This window comes from Danio aesculapii, chromosome 15, assembly GCF_903798145.1.
Source record: "Danio aesculapii chromosome 15, fDanAes4.1, whole genome shotgun sequence".
Lineage (NCBI taxonomy): Eukaryota > Metazoa > Chordata > Actinopteri > Cypriniformes > Danionidae > Danio > Danio aesculapii.
This window is the reverse complement of record NC_079449.1, coordinates 2983389-3009559: the sequence shown is the minus strand read 5'-3', so window position 1 is coordinate 3009559 and position 26171 is coordinate 2983389. Positions and strand designations below refer to the sequence as shown.

The window sequence follows — 26171 nt, the reverse complement described above, 5'->3', positions numbered from 1 at the left end:
GCATCCCATGTTCAGAAGCTCATACTGCGTGTGTGTGTGTGTGTGTGTGTGTGTGTGTGTATTTGTGTAGGTCTCAGAGCAGGTGTTTCTGGCTCTTTCAGTGGTTCAGTGATCAGCAGGTTATTGGTCAACGCTGACCCATTTAACTGTGACCCAGAGAACCTGTGAGTCCTCCTTTCTGCACATTGGTTGACAAGTTGCTCAAGATAAGTGCAAAAACAGACATGAAAGTGTGTGTGTGTGTGTGTGTGTGTTTCAGGGATCTGTACACTGAGAAATGTGTGATGAATAATTATTTCGGGATCGGTCTGGATGCTAAGATCTCTCTGGATTTCAATAATAAACGAGACGAGCATCCAGAGAAATGCAGGTCAGTCAATGGAAGATGCAGCAAAACCTATCAGTTTTCTTTCATCTTTTAAAATGTGTGTTTTTAAAATGTGTGTGTGTGTTTAAAATGTGTGTGTGTGTGTTTAAAATGTGTGTGTGTGTGTGTGTGTGTGTGTGTGTGTGTGTGTGTGTGTGTGTGTGTGTGTGTGTGTGTGTGTATTTAAAATCTGTGTGTTGTGTGTGTGTGTGTGTGTTTTCCTGCATGGTGTGTTTAGGAGTCGCACTAAAAACATGATGTGGTACGGAGTTCTGGGAACTAAAGAGCTTCTGCACAGAACATACAAGAACCTGGAGCAGAGAGTTCTGCTGGAGGTGTGTATGTGCATGTGTGAGTGTGTGGGTCTCTGTGTGTGCAGAACCAGCCCTCCCTATAATCAAACTAAGCAGCTGCTTAGGGCCCCGCCACCACTAGAGGGCCCCACAACCCGCTAGTGGTCCAAGCCGTTTGCTTGCTGAAATAATTTTTTGTTTGCATTATACAGTTGTACAAAGTATCTTCATTAACAGTGATTTAGCACTTAAATATTCACGGGACTGTATAATATATATATATATATATTAGTGGTGGGCCGTTATTGGCGTTAACGTGTTGTGTTAACGCGAGACTCTTTATCGGGCGAAAAAAAAATATTGCTGTTAATCTATTCTCAAAGTTGGGTTGGGAGCTGGGTCTATTCTACGCAAGCTATGATGACTTTCACCTTGATATTTTAGCACGGATGTATACCTGGCCGAATTATACTGTTGGGGGCGAGAATGAGTCTTCGAACCTGTGTCTATTCCTACTGTGAAACTACCACATCAAACGTGACATGCTAACATGGATGCAGTTCACTAGAGTGAATCTGATTAATGTTAGCTCCACATCTAACTATCAGGCACCTGTAGAGTTTATGCGTTCGAGTAAAACATATACAAATAAAATGCACTAGGTGCTCTTTTTAAATGAATGACGGTGAATGAAAGTAAACCGGTGAGTGTCTGACGAAAAAGTGCCCTTCTGAATCAAATCAGCAGGATGCCCTTCTGGATCTTTCACTTACTTCGAAGACACTACTGACTACACTTACATGTACATCTGTAGTCTAGTTATGTGCCTTAATAGACAATAATATAATTAAGTTGTTTACGTGCTTTCATGTAAGAGTTTCCTGTCATTTTGGGTGACTTTAACTGCAGTACAGCAGTTTCACCTTCGCTCATGAACATTTCATTCATGCCCCCGTGACAAACTGGGGTATTAGACGCGAATAAGGAGTAAGGACTGGTTGAAGAGTGTTGTGGAATTTAATAACGCACGCCAAATGGAAAGAAAAAAACGTCCGCATTTCACGATGCGTGTGTGTGTGTGTGTGTGTGTGTGGTCCTTTACTGACAGCTGCATATGTGGATCTTGTGGGAAAATATGGTGAAAAGTCCTACACGAAGGTACTAGTTTGATTGCGGTGTTTACTTTAATAATGCCACTAATATCTGCACTCCACATGTCTTAACTCCATTTCTGTTTAGTTCAGTGATGACTTTAGTCAGATTAAGGTCATCAAAAATACATTCATGATTAACTGAATAAACAGTGAGTAAACAAAAGTACATCTTATTGAACATCATTTATTTTCATCACCAATTATCATAGTAGATCAGTTTCTCAAGCAGTTTGTGATGCATTTTGGAAACAGGAGATAAGCCCCTGGTCTAATGCGCCACCTGGCTCGAGAAACCCGTTCTCAAAGATTTACTTTTAGTCATTATTTGGGTAGCACACATATTCTGAATGCCTTCGGCAGAATTCAAATAAGCCGTTTTAATCTAGATTAATCTTAAGATTACGATGAGATTAATCTAGATTAAAAAAAAACATTATATTATATTCTTCCAATGACCTGCAAGACCGGTTATCACATATCACAATCTGTGCACAGACACAGCCATGACTAGGGCCAGACGAAATCTGCGGAGATTTTTTGCTATTTCTGCAGAGAATTTTGCTAAAAATCTGTGGATTTCTGCTGAATTATTTTGGGAGTATCATAGTTAAAACCTTAATATGTGAAATAAAAACTAATATCTTTTTACTTTTATTTAATGTTTACAATGCAAATCCAATTAGGTTCACTTTATTTGCTAAACAAAGCAAGTCTCTCATATAATATCTCTACTTAAAGACAGAAAATATTACTGTACAAACTGCATTGTACATGAATCAGATGAACATTTTCATATTAGTCAATAATATTACTGTAATTAATTTAAAAACTGAATCAATATAGATTTACACACATTTACTCACATTTACATTTACAGAATTAATGATGGGCTAAAAATCTGCAGAATTCTGCGCGCTCAGATTCCCGTTGGGCCTAGCCATGTCCTTTGCTTCATTATATACCTGATTTATTTTGAAAATTGGACCGCGAAAATGAAACAAATCTATCCTTCGGACGTAGAAAAACTGAGGGAAAAAATGACGACAAGAAGAGACAAGCACAAATCATTTTTAGCATCTCTTTTAAGTAGTAACTATGATGTGAAGGACATCAATTATAGTAGCGCATTTATTGAAAATAGGCAATTGCAGATTAATAAACGTTGTCTATAAGTCGCATGGGTGTGTGTTACGGGAGTGTGTGTGTATTAGTGTGATTGCATACACTGTAAAAATATTTTAATAAGTTAATCATGTTTCATCTCAATTTTTAAAGTCATACAAAGTTGAACTTAATATCTTTAGTCAGTCTGACTGATGTAAGCTGAGACGACTAGAGGAGTTTGTTTGTTCAGCAATTTAAAATAAAAGTTTAGGATAAATGCACAATAAAAATAACAGCGTAGTGCATGCATGAATTATTTATAACAAATATACTGCCAGCTTCCTGTGTAAAACCGTAATGGTGAGTCAGATATTGAATGAGGACTTTATAGTTGAATATACAGCGTGTGGTTTGCAGTGTGACGGGAGGCCGATTCCCTCTTCCCAGTCTTCAAGGAAATCGCTGTGTTGAACATTCCCAGTTACGCTGGAGGAACTAACTCTTCTGGGGAGGAACCAAAGAGGATGATGTAAGATTATGCAAATCTTTATTTATTGATTTACTTTCTTGATGAGGTTGATTAAATATTTTTATGTATGTGTATATGTTACAACCGGCTCCAAGTTGCAACGTTAGAGAGACAATACGGACCAGGTAAATTGAAAGAGAAATGATTTATTAACCAAAGTATAGTTACCAAAAGTATTTAAAGCAATCAAGTCGGTATAAATGGAAGTCAGTAGTGAAAAGCATGTGTATGGTAGTGAACTGAGCTCATGATCCAAAACAATTCAAATAAATCAAAAGGCCAGGGCAGGGACGTCCGGCTAATCGAGCTCCCTCTCAGAAAGAACGTTGAACTCTTTATAGGCACCACATAATGGGTCTCAGGTGAGGTGACCCACCCACCAATCTGCACTCATACAGGCTCTGCAAAAACACAAAACAAACAGGTCCCACAAGGCACCTAACAGTATATATGTTTACATGTGTGGAATGGATATATTGAGTTTAGATATTTGAGCAATATCACACAAGTAGCAGTGCGATGTGGCTGTATATAGGCATTGGAAACAGTTCAATGGCATTGTCGTGTATATAAAAAAGAAAATCAAACATGGAGAGTCTTAAAACCCTTTTGTATGAGGAACTACTTTCTTCCGCCATTCATTCACATCTGCAGCTGAAATCAGAACAGCAGAAACCGCTGATACTTCACCAACGTCAGTGACATTTTAAGATTATAAGGCTGAACAGCATGAAATGCCATCAGTCTACAAAGATTTCCCAGTATTTCTCTGTTGCAGTCAGGAGATCACAATAGTTAATCCCAATAAAGCCAAAACAAAGCAAACATTACCAGAAACACTAGTAGATTACTATGGTATAAATCAGCGGTGGGCAAACTTTTTAACCCGAGGGCCACATCAAGTTTTCCAAACCAAGTAAAGGGCCACATGTCAAATCCTCCAAAAAATAACTTATTTATAGTGGCAGCAGGCATGAAACATGTAATATCAGACAGAAACATGTCACATTAACCTAAAACAGATTTAAAAAATAGTTATTATTGAGTCAAATTTACAAGTCAAATGAATTATCACTGCTATTAATATTTCCTTATCAATCATCATAAAATAATAATAATCCCTTAAAATATAATAATATTAATTATTGGTGGTGGATCCGGTGGTGAGGGCTGAGAAGGGGGTGCGCAACTTACATGAGGACCGGGAGGGAGACGTGTGATTTCCGGGAGATTATCACTCGTTTGCGGGTATCCGGGACTCTCTATGCATTTATGGGAGACTCCTGGAACTTCCGCGAGACTTGGGATGTCTGTAACACTCAACAGTAACACTCGCAAAATACCCAGCTGATTCAGTCGTTGGCTAACGACATAAAAAAAGCACACGGCGCTCCTTTATTTCTTGTCAACAGAGAGGCAGTGCGCTGCACCTCGCGGTGTTGGAACGTAAATGCGAGTTCGCTGTGATCGGCCTCTTAGGTTGTAGTCTTTAAAAACAGCAGTACTTTCTTGGCATATTCACCTAGCGCTTTCTGTCTGATATTGGTGAAGTATTTTGTTGTCCATTCTTCTTTAAACACACGGCATTCAGAGTCCATTGTGTTTGCCTGACTCATTTTCAGTCATTTAGCGCTTGAGTGCATTTTAATATCCGAGAGTGTGTTCTAATTCTACTGGTTGCACATGGCGTTCACTTGTATTGCATCATTAATTTACTAATTCTACAACATAACTGTAACTCAGAAGCAGCATTTTAAAAACTCCCTCGCGGGCTGGATGAAAGTGTTCAGCGGGCAGCATATGGCCCGCGGGCCGTAGTTTGCCCACCTCTGGTATAAATGCAGCAAAGAGATCGACTTGAGATCGAGTTTTTCACCCCTAAGGACATATTATGTGGTCTTTGTCGCCATGTTGTGGCAGAGCATCAACCGTCTTTGCTCTGCTCAGTATTACAGGCTGATGGATGTTGAGACGCTGTCTCTCAGAAATTATAAATATTTAAAATAGGCACTATCCTTATTAATAAACTGCATAGCTGCAATCTAGACAACTACATTCTCACCTGAAAAAGTCTCCAAAGTACATTATGTTGTCCAACAGCTGCAATATTTGTCCAACTGTAGTGAGTTTATTGATCTGCTGTCACTCTATGTGGGCGGAGTAATACACAAGAGGCTGTATGAGTGCTGTTATTGCAGAATATCACACGGCTATCAGATTCCAGAACCAGACAGAACTGTTGTGTAAATACATATTTATTTATAATTATTTTCATTTTGTTCTCACTGGTTATATGTTCCTAAATAAATTGATAAAAAATGGAACTAAAAAGAAAGGATTATGCAAAGCTGACAGTTCTGCTTGTGAAATATTGGTGTGTGTGCGTGTGCGTGTGTGTGTGTGTGTGCGCGTGCATGCGTTTCTGATGAAATGTGTGTTTGTTTGCAGACGTTCACAGCACCATCGTTTGATGATAAGATCCTGGAGGTGGTGGCGGTGTTCGGCAGTATGCAGATGGCGGTTTCTAGAGTTATTAATTTACAGCACCACCGTATCGCACAGGTACACACACACACACACACACACACACACACACACACACACACACACACACACACACACATTTAATCAAACACAGACACAAAAAGTGAAAGCTTTTATTTAATCATGGATTCATTTAATTGATCAAAATCTGATGGAATATGGAATATGAGTGGCCCAGCCAGAGCCCAGACCCATATCCTATTGAACATCTCAGGAGAGATCTGAAAATGGCTGAACACCGTCGCTTCCCATTTAAACTTTATTAACATTCAGAAAAAAATCATCATCAATGAATTCATGCAATAAAATTATATTATTGATCTTTCAGGAATCACAGAATGTGTCAGTGTTGTTATTTCATATTGTAATGTACAAAAATGAAAAAACCCCGGCCTATTTAAAACACACCACAGAAATAGACAAAACAATAAACAATGATAACCGCAAAGAATTATATAATATATAATCACATAATATAATAACTATATTATAATAAATTATACATACAGTGAAATAATTGTGCAGTGCATGTGTATGGAGCTGGTGTGCAAACAGAACTGTAAAGTATTGCACAAGTTAATAATAATTGAGTTTGTGTAACAGCAACATGGGGACACATGTCACAGTTTAAAGCACACTGCATAGCAGCAAAGCAAGAAACTGAATGTAAACAACAACAAATAAGGCAGATTTGGTGCAGTTGTGGAGAAGTGTAAACGTTAGCCTCACCAATTTACTTGAACAACTGGCTATGCATGAACACGGGAAAAAATGCGTCACATGTTTTTTTTGCGTTCGTCATAAAATGAATTTTAAAATGTATTTAACAACATAATATCAATATATATATATATATATATATATATATATATATATATATATTATTATATATATATATTATATATATAAGTATACTCAACTCTGGAGTTGAGGCCCTACGCAGCCTGGGTACTTTGCGTATAGGTAGCGGCAGAGATGTATAAAGTACTAGAGACCCAGACTTAAGTAAAAGTACAAGTACTCTATCAAAAAGTGACTTGAGTAGAAGTAAAAGTGCTCTTTAAGCACCATACTTAAGTGGAAGTACTAAAGTATTCAACATTTTTTGTACTTAAGTATTGCAAGTAGTTTATTTCAAAATTTACTACTCATATACTGAAAGTAAAAGTACAAGTATTGTGTAATGTAGTTATTAAAGAATGCAGTCAAAAGACATCATATTGTTTTGTTTATTTTAAATCTCTTTTTTGGGGGCACGTCATTAAGCAGAACGAAAAGAAACATGACTTACAATACTGTTTTTCTCTCACGCTTGAACCACAGATCTGACAGATTATAACAGCTTTAACACACACCTTTCAAAGTTGTGTGTCACAAAAACAGTCCATAATCCACTCAAAACGCTATTGAAACCCATTTTCGGAGCACAAATTACTGGTTGTAAACGCTGTAAACGAACGGTCTAATTCACTTGATTTTGATTTTATTGTAAAAAAAAGAAAACGTGTATATTACTGTGTTAAATGAAAATCTGAAATATTTTATGGCTTATGGCTATGATTTAGTATTCAAAAATGTTTCATTTTGATTATTTTTTAATTAAATTGGTCCTAAACTTCATATTTTTATAGTATATTTATTCATTCTGGTACTTTTACCATAAACCAACATCTCAACCATTTGGTAGAGGCTGATATTTTAGAAATTATGGGATGTGTTGGGGGAAAATGTATTGATTGTGTTAACTAGCGACATTAGGAGTTAAGAAATGCAATAAATAAAAAAATTCTATTGGTTTTTTTCTTGGTGTGGTGTTAAATGGTTACTTGTAATACAATTGTGTCCTTTAATACAGCAGTAATATATATGAACTGTACCCTTAATTTGACCCGCTCAAAGAAAACACTCTTTCTGAATGTATCAAACAAAACTCATGCACAGAAGACAGCATGAGCATTTATAGCAAATAAACTAATGTAAATATTCTCCCGCCTGCTTTTTAAACGCTGACAGGCGGGGTCTTACACCCCTTTGATTAGTTATTGTCTTCACCTTCTCAACAGAAAGGGCTGCTATCGGCTTTAGAAATGAAAGCGTTGTTCACTGATGGCGGGAAGAACAGCCGCGGTTACAGTCTATGTATGTATAATACGCGGTTATCACAGGTAATCTATAATCGACACAGTGGAGAAAACTTGCACCTCATACACGCCTACCAGGCCAGCGGGTCAAATCTCCAAAGTGAGAGAGGCAGAGATGGAGTCTCACAACATTTCTCTGTAGTAGTGAAATAGCGGCTCACGTGCTGTGCCGCCTTCACTCGCCCTCGCGCCTCCGTCCTTCGCCATAGTATTGCGACACCGCACATAGGAGATAAATGACGTCAGTACGTAATAACCCGTTATGATCTATTACTGAACCGATTTCGACCATTTTGACACCTCTAGTAACGAGTAACGATGCAGCTCATAAAAAATCTATCGGAGTAAAAGTATTAAACTCATCGAAAATATGTACTTAAGTAAAAGTGGAAGTAGAAGAAAAAAACAATACTCCACTAAAGTACAGATACTGCCTTTTAGTACTTAAGTACAGTAGTGAAGTAGTTCTACTTCGTTACTATACATCTCTGGGTAGCGGCAGTACTGTATAAACATCCACATTAGGTGGTTTTTAGTTAGCAAATAACATAAATATTACTAACAACATTAGCTGAGGAGCTTACAGTCCAAAGCTTGACTATCTGGCACACTTACTATTGTTTCTGTCGTCAATCTGGCAACCTGCCTGTGCCTCAGAGGGAGAGCCAGGTCTCCAATATTTAGAATGTGAACTGCAATACCTAATTTAACCGCTAGGTGTCAATCCTATACTGCTGCTTTAACCTGTGTGTGTGTGTGTTTCTCTGTTTGTTTGTGTTGTTCAGTGTCGAACAGTGAAGATCACCATTCTGGGAGATGAAGGTGTGCCAGTGCAGGTGGACGGTGAGGCCTGGATTCAGCCACCGGGATACATCCGCATCCTGCACAAGAACCGCACGCAAACCCTCACCAGAGACCGGGTCAGTCTATGGGGGCACACAAATAATGCATTCTTCCATTCGTTTTCCTTCGACTTATTTCCAAATGATTAAGTTGACTTAATTCCTTCATGTTGTCCCAACACGAATTGATTGTGTGGAACCCAGCATTATATACAGTGTAGGAATGCAACGATTATAGATTTTGGTTGTACGATTATAGTCTGAGCAATAATCATGGTTATCACCATAGGCGGAGGGTGAACAAGGTAAGGTAAGGCTATTATATGCGCTGCCCTTTAATGCATTTAAAAAGATTTGCCAAGAAGAGGTTTTAACAAAAGCACCGTCTATCAACAAACGTCTATTATATTCAACACACGCATAAAATTATTTTATTAAACTAGCCCACTGATCTACACTACCGGTCAAAAGTTTGGGGTCAGTTTATTTATTATCTATTATTATTACTTTTATTTAAAAATCTAATTCAAATTATTCTCTTCATCAAGACGGCATTTATTAAATATAAAAAAATTGTTCAATACTTATTTATTAAATATTTATTTATTACTTACTGTATGCAGTTTTAAATGAAATTATTACTCCTTGTTACTTTTATTACTATTAATAATAATAATAATAATAATAACAATAATAATGATATTAGAGTGATTTCTGAAGGATCGTGTGAGTCTGAAGACAGAAGTAATAAAGCTGAAAATTCATCATCGTGGACGCAGCCCTCACTATTCTGCCGCCTAGGTCGCCTCTGCACGCGCCGGCCCTGAGAATACGTAATCATTCTCTTTTTCACGAGGCCAATCGAAAACCAAACTTGTAATTCAGCAATAAATATTTGACCTTTAAAATGTAAAACTCCAAACGATTGCCTAAACAAGATTACTACACTACAGGCTAGACTACGTTACAATCAAACTACAAATTTAATGCTGAAACCAGAATAATAGATTATTATAACCCTCTCATAATACTCATTTGTCGTTTTATTACTGATGTCCTTGACCAGCAAATCAGAATAGTCCCCTGGCCAGCACTTTTGGCTTGGTTTTCAGAGCAGCTGTGAACCTCAGTAATAAACAGCGCTCATCAGTGCAACGTGCGGGGTTGGACAGTTCTATTTTTGTGCGGGGGGGGGGGACTTTAAATTTGGTTGACAAACTTACAATAGCTAAAGTGTTGCGTTAATCATCAGCATTAAATTACATTCATAATATGCCTTACACCTGTTACATGTTTTCAATGCGTTTTTTTTTTTCTTTGTTGCTATCTGCGTGGTCTCTGGCCAGGGGGAGGCTAAGCCTTCCCCAGCCTTACACACGCTCCGCCTATGGTTAATATGATTATTATGCATTGATTAATTTCAAAACACCACTAGTTTAGTAAACCACATGAACACTCCTTATATTTTAAAGTGTTTTTTATTGCTGCTCAGGAACTAAATAATACAGCACAAAATAATAAAGACTTTTTTAATAAATAATTAAAAACAAACAGTAAAAAAACAAACTTGTTCAAGTTATTTATTAAAAATGAGCTGAAACAGCACTATTCTTGAGACAACTTCACAGTTTTATGTTCAACCAACTTAAATCTGTGAAAACTAATAAGTTACCTTAAATCTTAATATTGTCCCAACTCAAATTGATTGTGCGGAACCCAGCATTCCTTACAGTCCAGGACTCAAACGTGGCTGTTTTTCAGGCTTTCGAGAGCACGCTGAAGTCCTGGGAGGACAAACAGAGAGGAGAGATTCCACGGCTGCTTTCCCAGCATGCATCACAGCCGGAGACCGTTTCTGAAGAGGAAACCACTCAGATCAGCCTGTTCGGGCAAGCGGCCGGAGCACTGATACACAGGTGAACCCAAGATTTCGCTTGTAATAAGGAAGCCTTAAACCACAAAGTTTTAATTTAAAGAGCCCATATTATACATGAAATAGGGTCATATTTAGGTTGTAAGGGTCTCCAACAACAGTCTAATATGCATGCAAGGTCATAAAACACTTTGATGGTCTTATAATCTGCATTTATTTTTACCTAATTATCCCAGCGACTCCCATATGAATCGTTCAGCGATTCATTTGTTCCAAACCCCTCCTCAGCGCGAAGCTAATCTGCGCTGATTGGACCGATGACAGCCTGCTGCGATTGGTCGACAGTGACAGGCTTCAGCACGAGACAGAGTGAAATGCCCAGCTGGTAATCAACTATATAAAAGTAGTCACAGTGCACACACGCTTCATAGTGTAAGGCTTTTTTCACACACACACACAACCCTCCTCAGAAGAACTGGGAGATCGACGCGAGTCTCTCTCTCTCCCTCTCCCTCTCCCTCTCTCACAACACCACAACGCTCCTCAGAAGAACTAGGAAAGCGACGCGAGTCTCTCTCTCTCCTCTCTCCCTCTTCTCTCTCCTCTCTCTCTCCACTCTCACTCCTCTCCTCCTCTCTCTTCCTCTCTCTCTCTCTCTCTCTCTCTCACACACACACACACACAACGCTCCTCAGAAAAACTAGGGAAAGCGACGCGAGTCTCTCTCTCTCTCTCTCTCTCTCTCTCTCTCTCTCTCTCTCTCTCTCCCTCACACACACACACACACACAACGCTCCTCAGAAAACTAGGGAAAGCGACGCGCGTCTCTCTCTCTCTCTTCTCTCTCTCTCTCTCTCACACCACACACACACACACACACACACACACAACGCTCCTCAGAAGAACTAGGGAAAGTGACACGAGTCTCCTGTCTCCTAGCTTACGATCGATCGCCATAGCAACGATAAACGGCAGTGGAACGCGAGCTCACAAAAGCCTTTAACGTTAAATCCGTAAACAAAGCGGCACGCGTCGCGTTTTTAACGTGGCTTACATGTGATAGAAATAAAGAGTAACCGCGTGTACTGTACCAAGTTAACAACTCATCTTTGGGTAGAGACTGTCATATTATCCATCTGAGCACAGCGTGACTTCATTGGACCGGCGGCGTCTGTGTGTGTGTGTCTAGTGTTTTTTCTGTGTTAGTGGGCGGGGCCGCAGGTTTCAAATCTCCCTGGTTTGCGCGCGTAACTACTGGCGAGGCTTGTGTTTCGTGGCTGCGTCATCGCGAAACACCTAATGACTCGTTATCAAGACGACTCGTTTGAAGCACTATGAGTCGACTCTTTTATAGATGAATCCATAGTTTTAAACACTGTACACTTACAGATTTAAGCCTTAGCTGGATATTTCACTTCACTTAGAGCTGTGGTACACACTATATGGAAGGGCATTTTCAAAAACCCATAATATGGGCTCTTTAAAAGCAACCTATTGTGCCCCTTTTTACAAGCTGTAAAATAAGTCTGATGTCTCTAAAGTGTGTCTGTGAAGTTTCAGATCAAAATAACACACAAATAATGTTGTAAAACTCTCTGAAACGGACCCTTTTAGGCTTTGAGCCTAATTGTGGCGTTTTGAGAGTGTCGCTTTAAATGCAAATGAGATTGGGCTCTGTTCAAAAGAGGGCGGGGCTACAGATGACTCATCTGGAATGGCAAAGAAAGCGTTCTTGCAGGACTCCCAGAGTTCATCAAGACTCTTTGGATTCATCTTCAAAGCCTCCTCCTTCATCTTACCTCAGACATGCTCATAATGTTCATATCTGGTGACTGGGCTAGCCAATCCTGGAGCACCTTGCCCTTTCTTTGCTTTCAGCAACTTTGATTTCAGAACTCACTCAATGTGTGACAGTTGAAAATTACAGTTCGTCCTTTCTCAATGTCAACACTGGGGTTCCCCAAGGATCTGTTTTAGCTCCGTTGTTATTTTCTATTTACATTAACGATTTAGGTCAGGGAATAGATTTAGCTAAAATACACCTGTATGCAGATGTACAATAATATACAGTGGCACATTCCTTAAACCAAGCTGTACAGTATTTACAGAACGCTTTTCAATATTACAGTGGACGTTGCAGGATTTAAAATTGGTTTCAAATTCAAAAAAGATTAAATATAGGATTTGCCGTGGCCGCAGTAAGGTTACAGACCAGACAATTACATATTTGAACGATGTACAATAGAAAGAGTTAGCTCCTACAAATATCTAGGTATTTTGATTGACGAGAGATTAGCCTTTGATATACACATTGACTAGTTATTGTAAAAGCTTAGGCCAAAATTAGGATTCTCATACCTGTCAAAAAATAGTTTTCCCAATAAGGCCCGTGAGAAATTAGCAGAGGTACATTTTGGTCTGTAATTGATTATGGTGATCATTTATATATGCATGCTGCATGTTATCATTCAGCAATACGCTTCGTCACAGGCGCAGACTCACAGACGCATCATTGTATTTTGTACGATTCCTTAGACTGGTTATCTTTATATCAAGCGAAAAAATTAGATTTGTATTTATTTATTTTAAAGGCTCTCCTAAGTAGATTACCATCCTATTCTTTCTAATTTGTTAACATTTCACATAAATAACCAAACACACTAGATCTGGTTCCTGTATTCATTTAACAGTCCCAAGGGTATTGTCAGAACTTGGCAAACGTGCTTTTTTCCTTTTATGCTCCGAGGGCTTGGAAAGACCTGCAAATCAGCTCAATCTTGACACACTTCTGCCTCTGAGTACTTTTAAACATCTTCTGTACGGCTCTTAAAGGACACTTGTAATTGTTTTTTCATGATCTGATCTTTTTATGAATGTGATTTTGTGGTAGTGTTTTGTAATTTTATGTGAAACTTAATGTGCTGCCTGCCATCTTGACGAGGTCTCACTGGAGGAAGAGACAGTACTGTCTCAATGTGATCTCCTGGCTAAATAAAGGAAGATAGATAGATAGATAGATATAGATAGATAGATAGATAGATAGATAGATAGATAGATAGATAGATAGATAGATAGATAGATGGATGTGGATGGATGGATGGATGATGGATGGATGGATGGATGGATGGATGGATGGATGGAGGGAGGAGGGAGGGGAGGATGGAGGAATGATGGATGGATAGATAGATGGTGATAGATAGATAGATAGATATAGATAGATAGATAGATAGTAGATAGATAGATAGATAGAATAGATAGATAGATAGATAGATAGATAGATAGATAGATAGATAGATAATAGATAGATAGATATATAGATAGGTAGATGGATGGATGGATGGGTGGAAAGATAGATAGATAGATAGATAGATAGATAGATAGATAGATAGAGATAGATAGATAGATAGATATATAGATAGATAGATAGATATAGAATAGATAGATAGATAGATAGATAGATAGATAGATAGAGATAGATAGATAGATAGGTAGATGGATGGATGGATGGTGGAAAGATAGATAGATAGATAGATAGATAGATGATAGATAGATAGATAGATAGATAGATAGATAGATAGATAGATAGATATAGATAGATAGATAGATAGATAGATAGATAGATAGATAGATAGAAGATAGATGGATTGAGGAATGATGGATGATGATAAATGAATGGATGGATGGATGGATGGGATGGATAGATAGATAGATAGATAGATAGATAGATAGATAGATAGATAGATAGATAGATAGATAGATAGATAGATAGATAGATAGATAGATAGATAGATAGATAGATAGATAGTAGATAGGTAGGTAGATGGATGGATGGATGGGTGGAAGATAGATGATAGTAGATAGATAGATAGATAGATAGATAGATAGATAGATAGATAGATAGATAGATAGATAGATAGATAGATAGATAGATGATGGATGGATGATGGATGGATGGATGGATGGAAAGATAGATAGATAGATAGATAGATAGATAGATAGATAGATAGATAGATAGATAGATAGATAGATAGATAGATAGATAGATATGATGGATGGATGGATAGATAAATGGATAGATGGATAGATAGATAGATAGATAGATAGATAGATAGATAGATAGATAGATAGATAGATAGATAGATAGATAGATAGATATAGATATATAGATAGATAGATAGATAATGATATGATTGTGCATGTTTATTATCACGATATGTTGAATTATGAATATCGGCATATGTCTAATCAGTAGTTTACAGAATGAAGTAATTTTTCTTTACTCAAGCACAACTATAAATGTAAAGCCAGAGAACGAGTTTTCATATGTGTGTTTGTGTGTGTTTCAGCATCAGGGAAGTGGCTCAGTCTCATCAGACTATCGAGCAGGAGTTAGCTCATCGCCAGCTCTAAAGCCATGATCTGGTGTACGCAAACTCCAAGAGCAGCGCGGTGAGTGACAGCTGGCAATCATGAGCTTACGCAGATCTTTATTCCACCTCTGAATCTCTGTGTGTGTCTGTGTGTTTCAGGGTTTGAGCTGTAATGTGGTGATGGAGATGGTCAGTAACGTCAGAGCTCTTCACAGCGAGACTGAACTGCTGCTCGCTGGAAAGATGAGTCTGGTGATCCAGCGTGCACTGAGGAATTATTTTATTATTTATACAATGTATACGTTTATAACTCACTTTTATTATAATTGTATGCACTGTGTGTGTGTGTGTGTGTGTGTGTGTGTGTGTGGGAGCAGCAGTTGGATCCTCCTCAGAGAGATGAGCTGGTGTGTGCGCTCTCCTCCGTGACGCAGCAGTTGCGCAGACTGTCAGACATCGGCTGGCTCAGTCAGCTCATCGACCCGGCTGACCACGAGGTGCACAGATTCACACACATTCATTGCAGGATATCTGTCTGTGTTCTGCTCCTGAACATCCTTCAAAATGCTGGAATTTTTATGACAGTTTAAAGTGCGTAAAGTGCTTGAAAATTGTGCTGCTAATCAATAATTGATCATAATACGTAGTTCAGAGTTCACACTTAGATATTGCTTAACGTCATTAGCAGTTCTGCCATGCTGTCCCAGGAGAGAATCCTGAACTTGGAGATAATCGAGCCCAGGGGTCAATCTAAGATGATTTGACAGATTTGTTACTCTTGATAACTAATCTCTGGCTAATTTGGTTCTTCAAACTAGTTTGTGAATCAGATTAAAATGTCTGGATGAACGTCGGCGCCAGTGGTGTAGTGGTTAGTGTGTCTACACATGCTCTCTGGTGCTCACGGCGACCCGAGTTCAATTCCCGCCTCGCAGTCCTATGCTGATATTTTCCCTCTCTCTGCTCCCCATGCTTTCCTGTCAGTACTCTCCAATGTCCTGTCCAATAAAGGTGCACACCCCGAAAAAAATAATTATTTAAAAAAATATGTCTGGATGAACTGATCTGAGATCACTGTGTGTGTTGTGAAGAACAGATCTATTGATCCTTGAAATCATGATCAGCAATGCAGTGATTGGCTGACAGCACAGCAGCGTAATGACATCATCTGATTAATATTCAATTATCCATGTGAGCAAAATTATCTAAAATTAGCAGTAAATGGTTTGTTAAATATGATACGCCATACGCTCGAACCAGCAACCTTCTTGCTGTGAGGCGACAGCACTAACTACTGCGTCACTGCGTTGCCATTATAGAAAAAATATTAAATACAAATTTACAAAAGAGGAAAAATCAAGAGAAGCAAAAAAAAAAAGGAAAACTTTCATTGAAATTTTGTAGGTTGAAATTTTTTTGCAATATTTAGCTTGAATTTAATTGTATTATCTTTCAATGTCTAAATATGTTTAGTTACTTAAATATAATGTTAATACATATATCTGTTTAATAAATCTGTTTTGTTTAAATGTACCGAAATACATTGCCTATATTCACTGAGAAATGGGGAAACATATTCAAATTTGGATTATTGCAACTCTCTACTAGCCGGGCTTCCAGCTAGTTCTATCAAACCTCTTCAGCTGCTTCAGAACGCAGCAGCACGAGTGGTCTTTGATGAACCCAAAAGAGCACATGTCACTCCGCTACTCACCCGTTTGCACTGGCTGCCAGTTGCTGCTCGCATCAAATTCAAAGCTCTGATGTTTGCTTACAAAGTGACCTCTAGCTGTGCTCCTTCTTATCTGCTCTCACTTCTGCAGATTTATGTGCCCTCCAGAAACTTGCGTTCTGTGAATGAACGTCGCCTCGTGGTTCCATCCCTAAGAGGGAAGAAATCACTTTCCCGAACTCTCACATTCAATCTGCCCAGTTGGTGGAATGAACTCCCTAACTACATCAGAACAGCAGAGTCACTTGCTGTCTTCAAGAAACGACTAAAAACTCAACTGTTTAGTCTCCACTTTCCTTCCTAATCTGTAACTGCCTCTCTGGCTATACCACTAACTGTGCTCTCTCTCAAAAAACACCATTACTAATGCTTTACTTCTTAGACTTTACACACCTGAAACTTGTCTATAGCACTTGTTCACTGCTGCTCTTATAGTTGTGTGAATTGCTTCCTTGTCCTCATTGTAAGTCACTCTGGATAAAAGCGTCTGCTAAATGACTAAATGGAAATGTAAATTTTAGAATTGGGGTGTACTCAATTGTGCTGAGCATATATATATATATATATATATATATATAGATAGATAGATAGATAGATAGATAGATAGATAGATAGATAGATAGATAGATAGATAGATAGATAGATAGATAGATAGATAGATAGATAGATAGATAGATAGATAGATAGATAGATAGATAGATAGATAGATAGATAGATAGATATCCATGTCTATGTACATATGGAATTTGTCACAGTTGTACTGGCAAAGTTTAAAAATCCATTTGAAATGGGCTTAAATTAAACAGTACAAATCTAATTTCATCAAAAAAATCAAATTTCACCTAAAAAAATACATTTCTTATACATTTATTATCATTTATTTTCTAAAAAGTGGTTGATTCAATATTGGTTTGAAATCCATGAACCAATGTTTGCCTGTATTCTCTATTCCAGCAGCTTTCTAAGTGTGTGATGCTGCTCGGTGGTTCTTAAGCACTATAGAGTGTCTTTGAAAAGTCCCTGCAGTATCTGATTATACGGTTGTTTATTGTATGCATCTGAAATCTGTTTTCATGCATCAGAAATAATGTTCGCTGATCATTTCTAGAATCAAATAATCACAGATCATTAATCATCAGGACATCTGAATTGCCTAATAAAGTGTGTGTGTGTGTGTGTGTGTTTTCAGGGTCAGCTGTCTGATTTCTCCAAGCGGAGTCGCAGTGCAAAATTCCGCCTGGTGCCCAATTCAAGAAGGACAAAAACAATAAAAACAAGGAGACGTGCGCCGCCCTCAACATGCCAGGTATGAGCTGCCCGCTGAATGTGAGCAGGGTGGGAGTTATGGAGGGTTTGACTCCTCTAACACTTAATATCCACTAAAGGACATCATAACAAGATGTATGTGGGGTCTGCTCTTTAATAGTAAGAAATATTTTGCTCGAATCTGTATCTCCTAATCATTCATTCATTCATTTTCTTTCGATTTAGTCCCTTTATTCATCAGGGGTCACCACAGCGGAATGAACCGCCAACTTATCCATATGTTTTACACAGTGGATGCCATTCCACACTGTAGCCTAGTACTCGGAAAAACACCCATACACACTCATTCACACTCATACACTACGGCCAATTTAGTTAATCAATTCCCCTATAAGCGCATGTGTTTGGACTGTGAGGGAAACCGGAGCACCCGGAGGAAACCAACGCCAACACGGGGAGAACATGCAAACTCCACACAGAAATGACAGCTGGCCAAACTGGGACTCAAACCAGCGACCTTCTTGCTGCCCACTTCACCACCGTGTCATCCTTATCTCCTAAATATAATATTAATAATCAAAATAATAACTTATTATTAGGAGAAAAGGAGAAAAACAAATTAAATAAGCTTATAAAAAGGGCAGGTTCTGTTGTGGGGTGTGCACTACCTACCATAGAAGAGATTGCACATAATCGAATGCTGGACAAATTGGTCAGTATAATGAACCGTGATAGTCATCCCCTTTTTGATACAGTCCAAGCGTGTGCAAGCTCTTTTAGTACAAGATTAATTCAACCTCGGTGTTACAGAGAAAGATAGAGGAAGTCTTTTTTTCCAACAGTGATCAGAGTGTATAACCAAAGTCATACCAGATCAATTGGGCTGAACTGAATTGGATATTAGATATGGACAAGGTGTGCAGTATGAACTGAGGTGTGCAGTATGAAATGTAATTTTATTATTGTTTATATATATATATATATATAACTTATTTATTTTTACTATGGAGAGCTCTGCTGTGACATGTGAATTTCCCTTTAGGGATTATTAAAGTCAAAGTCAAGTCAATACATTTGACCACCTCCCCTATAATGGCTCATACCATTGTGAATGCATGATCACACCAATCAGTCTGGGAAATATTCATCCAGTTATATATTCAGTCTGAAACCAGCAGATCGAGATCACCAGTCGACACTGTAAGTGTTCACAAGGCACTTTTCTTGTGTTTGTATCTACATACAGCCTAAAAGTAAAGTTAAATCAGGTGAGTGCTTTGGATTTTACCTATGAACACACATGGAAGTAAAACAGTAAGTAATATAATAATTGCAATCTTTCAGCAATGCAAACTAGTCAGCGTTTGATTTATATATAAAAACAGGTTATCTTTGAGAATCTGCTGAAATAGCCAAGGTCAGAACACACTCAATATCCCTCAATACCAGGGGCGTAACAGCCATTTTTAAAGTGGGGGGGACAGCTGTATGGTCAACCAAAAGTGATTAATGATTTATTAGCAATAAAGTTTATTTATTACTCTTTTAACCAAAATTCTAAAATAATTACAAAATATTAATAATAACAATATATAAACAGAACCACACACATTTAAATTAAGCATTACTCTGTGTGAAAATATTTTTATTTTATACATATATATATATATATATATATATATACACACACACACACACACACACACACACACACACACACACACACATATATATATATATATATATATATATATATATATATATATATAAATATATAACGTGAGATGGACATCTCCATGTGTACTTGTGGCCGATGCGTCATTCATAAAAGCAGAACACGCAGGATTCAACACGTAAATTCACCAATTACTCCCCAAATACATGCAAGTAAGTGGTTGTTGAACTTAGAGAGGAGTAGATTCAACTTTATAGTTACTTTCAGTATGTGTATCTGATATGATTAAAACACATCCGCAAATTATATTTCAATGGATTCTTAGACTTCCTTGTGTGTTTTACAAACGCTAAAGTTCTTGTTTTACTAGTACTTGTGTGTATTTACAGGTCTAAAACATAAATTAAGCATTAGGCGGTTAAAAAGGCTGCATAATTGTGATAATATAACAAGTCTTACTCAGCAGAGTTAAGTTGGTTTTGTTTTCGGAAAAAAAAAAACGAAAAAAAGAAGCACTTTAACGACGGTCCCTTACTGAGAGCTCTCTCTGGCTGAACGCATATTGCGACTGCTCAAGTATCGAGCGAAAAAAAAATAAAAAGACAGCTTTGAAACATAACCAGCTTTGTCTTTTTGTAGGGAATATAGTTTAGATGTTTTTAGGGTGAGAGGTTTTTTAGTTAATGCCGTCTGTCACTGAATGTGTCAGGAATACCGAAAACAAAACCAACTTAACTCCACTGGCTCAGCGCCAGACAAGACACCAGCACCAGGGACTTTACAGTTCTCTCTTCAAAACGGAAAAAAAAGTAGGATTCTGTAACGTTAGTGATTTACCGTGATTTACCCAGCTGTAGCTGTTTCTCCCTTCCGCATCATCCCTGTCTTTGACTACAATGTGAATGAATGGATGAAGCTCGTGGCAGACGCTCAAGAGATTCGCGCTGTGATTGGCTGAGTGATCGTTCACCCAAATCGAGTAACAAATCAGAGAACACTTGCGGCCGCTAGGTCAAATAAAACGTGTGGGCCAGTCGGGGGACAGAATAACCTGTTTCCAAAAGTGGGGGGACGTGTCCCCCCTGTCCCCCCCGGTTGCTACGCCCCTGCTCAATACACTGAATACGTAAGCGAGTCTGATGAATACATTTGATGTGGTTGAATTAAACGTATTTATTTGGTTTATTGAAGCATGTATTACACAAACTAACATTACCGAAAAAGCTGACCCCCTGATCATTGATGTAGAATTTGCACCCTGTGCTACACGAGTGTAATTTATACAGCTGAAAGCAGATTTATTATTCCAAATGATGTTGAACAGAGAAAGGAAATTTTCACAGTATTTCCTATAATATTTTTTCTTCTGGAGAAAGTCTTATTTGTTTTATTTTGGCTAGAATAAAAGCAGAATAAAATCATTTTAAGGTCAATATTATTAGCCCCTTTAAGCTTTATTTGTTTTGGATTGTCTTTAGAACAAACCACTGTTATACAATAACTTGCCTAATCACCCTAACTTTACCCTAATTAACATAATTAAGCCTTTAAATGTCACTTTAAGCTGTATAGAAGTGTCTTGAAGAATATCTAGTCTAATATTATTTACTGTCATCATGGCAAAGATAAAATAAATCAGTTATTAGAGATGAGTTATTAAAACTATTATGATTAGAAATGTGAAATTGGGGAAATAAATATACAGGGGGTCTAATAATTGGAGAGGGTTCTTGCTGCAGACTCGGTGCAGTGCAGTCTGTGCTGCATCCAATGCTTTTTAATGGGCTCACCTAACCCCACCCCTAACCCTACCCCTCACAATGACGTCACTTGCTCCATTTGAGTGCATTGTGTCTGACATTGCATCGCTGAGGGATGCAATCTCAGCTTGCATCATAAAGGCTGCATCCAGATACTATTGAATAGTTCTGACTTCAACTGAATGTGTTTTTCTTCTTCACAGTGAGTTCGTGGGGTGTGGATGAAGTAGGCGTGTGGCTGGAGATGCTCTGTCTGTCTGAATATAAGGAGATCTTCATCAGACACGACATTAGAGGACCAGAACTGCTGCAGCTGGAGAGGAGAGACCTGAAGGTGACACACACACACACACACACACATTCCAGTTTGCATACTAAATAGTATTCAAATATAAAGTTTGTATTTCTCAATTAATAAGGTGGATCCTAAATAACATACCTGTACACAACAGTACATCACTTTATTGTATAAATATTGTGAGTAGTAGTGTATTCACAATGAAAAAGCAAGACATTAATAGTCAAGTAGTTTGTCCCAAACTTTGTTACGAACTCAAACGTATCAAAATTATTCTATATTCACAAAAAAGTGCATATTTTTAGGATAATTTTTAGGATAAGTAGGTGAATTTGGATGCAGCAAGAGACTTGAGTTGTAATGTAAGTAATGTGTATTTATATAGCTCATTTATCATGTATGGACACCCAAAGCGCTTCACAATCATGAGAGGGGGGTCTCTCCACACCACTACCAGTGTGCAGCTTCACTTGGATGATGCGACGGCAGCCACAGGACAACGGTGCCAGTGCACTCACCACACACCAGCTATATAGATAGAGCCAATTCAGTGAATGGGGATTATTGGGAGGCCTTGATGGGTAAGGGCTGATGGAGAGAATTTAGCCAGGACACCGGGGTTACACCCCTATGCTTTACCAGCAGTGCCATGGGTTATTATTGACCACAGAGATTCAGGACCTCGGTTTATCATCTCATCCGAAAGACAGCACTCACTGACAGTATAGCATCCCTTTTACCATACTGGGGCATTAGGACTCACACAGACAGCAGGTTGAGCGCCCCCTGCTGGCCGCTCTTACACCACTTCCAACAGCAACCTAGTTTTCCCATGTGGTCTCCCATCCAGATACTGACCAGGCTCAGCCCTGCTTATCTTCAGTGAGTAACCGCTCTTGGGCTGCAGGGTGATACGGCAGAAATTAATATTAAAATCTAAAAAAATATATAACATGTTAAAATCTTTTAAATGAATGATTGATTAAAATCAATTATCATAAATTAATTAAAATAAATGTGATTAAATAATCAGATTAAATCATCTAACCCGGTTTGAAATTAAAACAATATAAATTTTTTTTTTTATTAAATTAAAGAATTGAATACTTTTTTTTTTAAATAAATATGTTGATTGAAATAAATTAAATATCCCATGTCTAATTACATTTATTATTTACTAAAAATAAAGGCATATTGCATTGTTTGAAATAAAATATTATAAGGGAAATTATGTATATACACATACACACACTGTGACATAAAACAAAAGCAAAAAGTGCATTAAAATGCTTAAATTGCATCACATGTAAATGTACAGTAGTCAATTTTGTTATATATATATATATATATATATATATATATATATATATATATATATAGTACTAATAGAATGTTTTATTTAATTAAGATATGATGATTTTACAGCATGAACAAAGTATTTAAATTAAAAATAAAACACTGCCTTTTAAATTTTAGAATGCAAAAGAGGTCATTTGCATATAATCATTTATTATAACTAGGGCCAGACGGAATCTGCGGACATTTATTGCAATTTCTGCTGAGAGTTTTGCTAAAAATCTTCCGATTTCTGCTGAATTATTTTGGAAGTATCATAACTAAAACCTTAATAAATATGTGAAATAAAAAATGATATCTTCTTAACTTTTATTTAATGTTTAAAATGCAAATCCAATTAGATTCACTTTATTTAGTAAACAAAGCAAGTCTCTCATATAATATCTCTACTAAAAGGCAGAAAATATTACTTTATTAACTGCATTGTTCATAACATTTTTATATTAGTCAATAATATTACTGTAATTAATTTAAAAACTGAATAAATATAGATTTACACAGATTTACTCAAGTAAATAAACAGAATTAATGATGGGCTAAAAATCTGCAGAATTCTGTGGAAAATGAGGAATTCTGCGCAAAATCTTCGGAATTCTGTGAAAAATCTGCGGAATTCTGCGCAAAATCTGCGAAATTCTGTGCAAAATCTGCAGAATTCTGTGCAAAATCTGCAGAATTCTGCGCAAAATCTGCGGAATTCTGTGCAAAATCTGCGGAATTCTGCGCAAAATCTGCGGAATTCTACGAAAAATTTGCGGAATTCTGCGCAAAATTTGCAGAATTCTACGAAAAATTTGTGGAATTCTGCGCAAAATCTGCGGAATTCTACGAAAAATTTGCGGAATTCTGCGCAAAATCTGCAGAATTCTGCGGAAAATCTGTGGAATTCTGCGCAAAATCTGCGGAATTCTGTGCAAAATCTGCGGAATTCTGCGCAAAATCTGCGAAATTCTGTGCAAAATCTGCAGAATTCTGTGCAAAATCTGCAGAATTCTGCGCAAAATCTGCGGAATTCTGTGCAAAATCTGCGGAATTCTACGAAAAATTTGCGGAATTCTGCGCAAAATTTGCAGAATTCTACGAAAAATTTGTGGAATTCTGCGCAAAATCTGCAGAATTCTGCGGAATTCTGCGCAAAATCTGCGGAATTCTGCGGAAAATCTGCGGAATTCTGCGCAAAATCTGCTCAATTCTACAAAAAATTTGCGGAATTCTGCGGAAAATCTGCGGAATTCTGCGCAAAATCTGCTCAATTCTACGAAAAATTTGCGGAATTCTGCACAAAATTTGCAGAATTCTGTGCAAAATCTGCGGAATTCTGCGCGCACAGATTCCGTGTGGGCCTAGTTCTAACCAATAACAGTATATTTTATTGAGCTCATTCTGCATTGAGGGGAGTGTGATGGTTTTGCGGTTAATTTAGAACTTGCGATTCAGCTGTAAATGGGAGAAATGACTAGGAATGAGCAGAAAATGGTCAAACTACCTGCTCTACAAACAAGTGTGTTCGTGACTATACTGGCAAAGTAGAATAACATAATAAGAAAAGCTCAGTTTTTAACATTAAGCTGCAGAACAAGCTGTTTTTAACGTCTAAAAATCAATGGAAGTGAATGAGAGCAGAAGTCTCGAGCTAAAAAGATTGCAATGGCTACTCCTGCTCAAATGTCAACAATAAGGTCAATACCATTAATGAAAGCGAAGTGTGTCCTGTTTAAAGCATCTTGTGTTTGTTTCAGGACCTCGGTGTGACTAAAGTTGGCCATATGAAGCGGATTCTGCAGGGAATCAGGGATTTGAGTCGAAACAGCACAGCCAGTGAAGCCTAGACACTCCTCAGCCAATCAGATGCCTCACCCAGATGTGATGCAGTTCATCCAGCCAATCAGACGCTCCATCATGACTGGAACCAGCCATACTCCGCCCACTAGTGGCAACTCGGCCAATCACAGTGCCTTCTGCTCTCCACCTTTGTGACATCATCACTTTGGAGGAACTACTGTACTACCTATAAAGGGGAGATTTATCAGGAGCCATCACAGAAGGGGTCGTACCAATATCACAGAAGGGGTGGACTGAATCATCTTCGGGCCAAATCAAAACTCAACCTTTGAAGACAAGGTGAAATCAACATTTAAAGTTTAAATTCTACAAATATTTCTGCCATCAAAATTTTATACTTCTGTGTAACAACTTTTAATTTCTGCTGATGTCATCGAGGCCCTTTGGAAAGGGATGATTATATTAGCCAATAATATGATATGATGATATGATATTAAGTCCCGCCCTGAAATTTTTTAGTGCGTTTTGTAATCTCACTTTACACTGTGTTACATGTTGTCTTGAAGTTTGACTGTGTTTCAAATCCTAGTGAGCTCCCTTCATGTATAACACCTACATAGACAGCTGCCATCGTATGCTCAATAGAGATTTCTGTTACAATTCGATCGTTTTATTTCCATATAATAATTGTAAAATACAACATATTAAAATAACATTTTAAATTGTAGATTAAAATCTACATTTTATATTTATGCATTTGGCAAATGCCTTAATTCAAAGCAAAATACACTCCAGTAAATCAATGAAGATATTAATAATATTATTAATAATAACAATTTAAATATTTGATCAAGTAATTAGTAAAATAAATAATTATGAATGAATTAATTAATTAATTAGACTAATATGCAAAGTATTATTTATTTGTATGTAACCCCGCCGGTCCTACCCACCCAACCCGCTCTGAGCTAGTATCGAACCGGCGACTCTCCGAATGGGCGTTGGTTGCTCTAACAAGGAGGTGTAACCTCGCTGGTCCTTCACCACCCAACCTGATTAGAGCTGGGATCGAACCAGCGACTCTC

At 37.7% G+C, this 26171-nt stretch overlaps 1 protein-coding gene across 1 annotated transcript in view; it reads left to right on the top strand.

Annotated features, from left to right (window-relative positions):
- The window catches only part of LOC130241817 (diacylglycerol kinase delta-like), an 87026-nt gene extending 61070 nt beyond the window's left edge, over positions 1-25956 (top strand). The window contains 16 exon segments of the mRNA XM_056473780.1: positions 71-164; positions 260-370; positions 606-702; positions 3336-3356; positions 3359-3418; positions 3421-3447; positions 5896-6009; positions 8918-9052; positions 10736-10890; positions 15194-15296; positions 15377-15469; positions 15595-15714; positions 18139-18190; positions 18193-18255; positions 21854-21984; positions 25044-25956. Coding sequence (XP_056329755.1) covers positions 71-164; positions 260-370; positions 606-702; positions 3336-3356; positions 3359-3418; positions 3421-3447; positions 5896-6009; positions 8918-9052; positions 10736-10890; positions 15194-15296; positions 15377-15469; positions 15595-15714; positions 18139-18190; positions 18193-18255; positions 21854-21984; positions 25044-25133 — 1466 coding nt within the window. The 3' untranslated portion in view covers positions 25134-25956.
- The last annotated feature ends 215 nt before the right edge of the window (positions 25957-26171 follow it).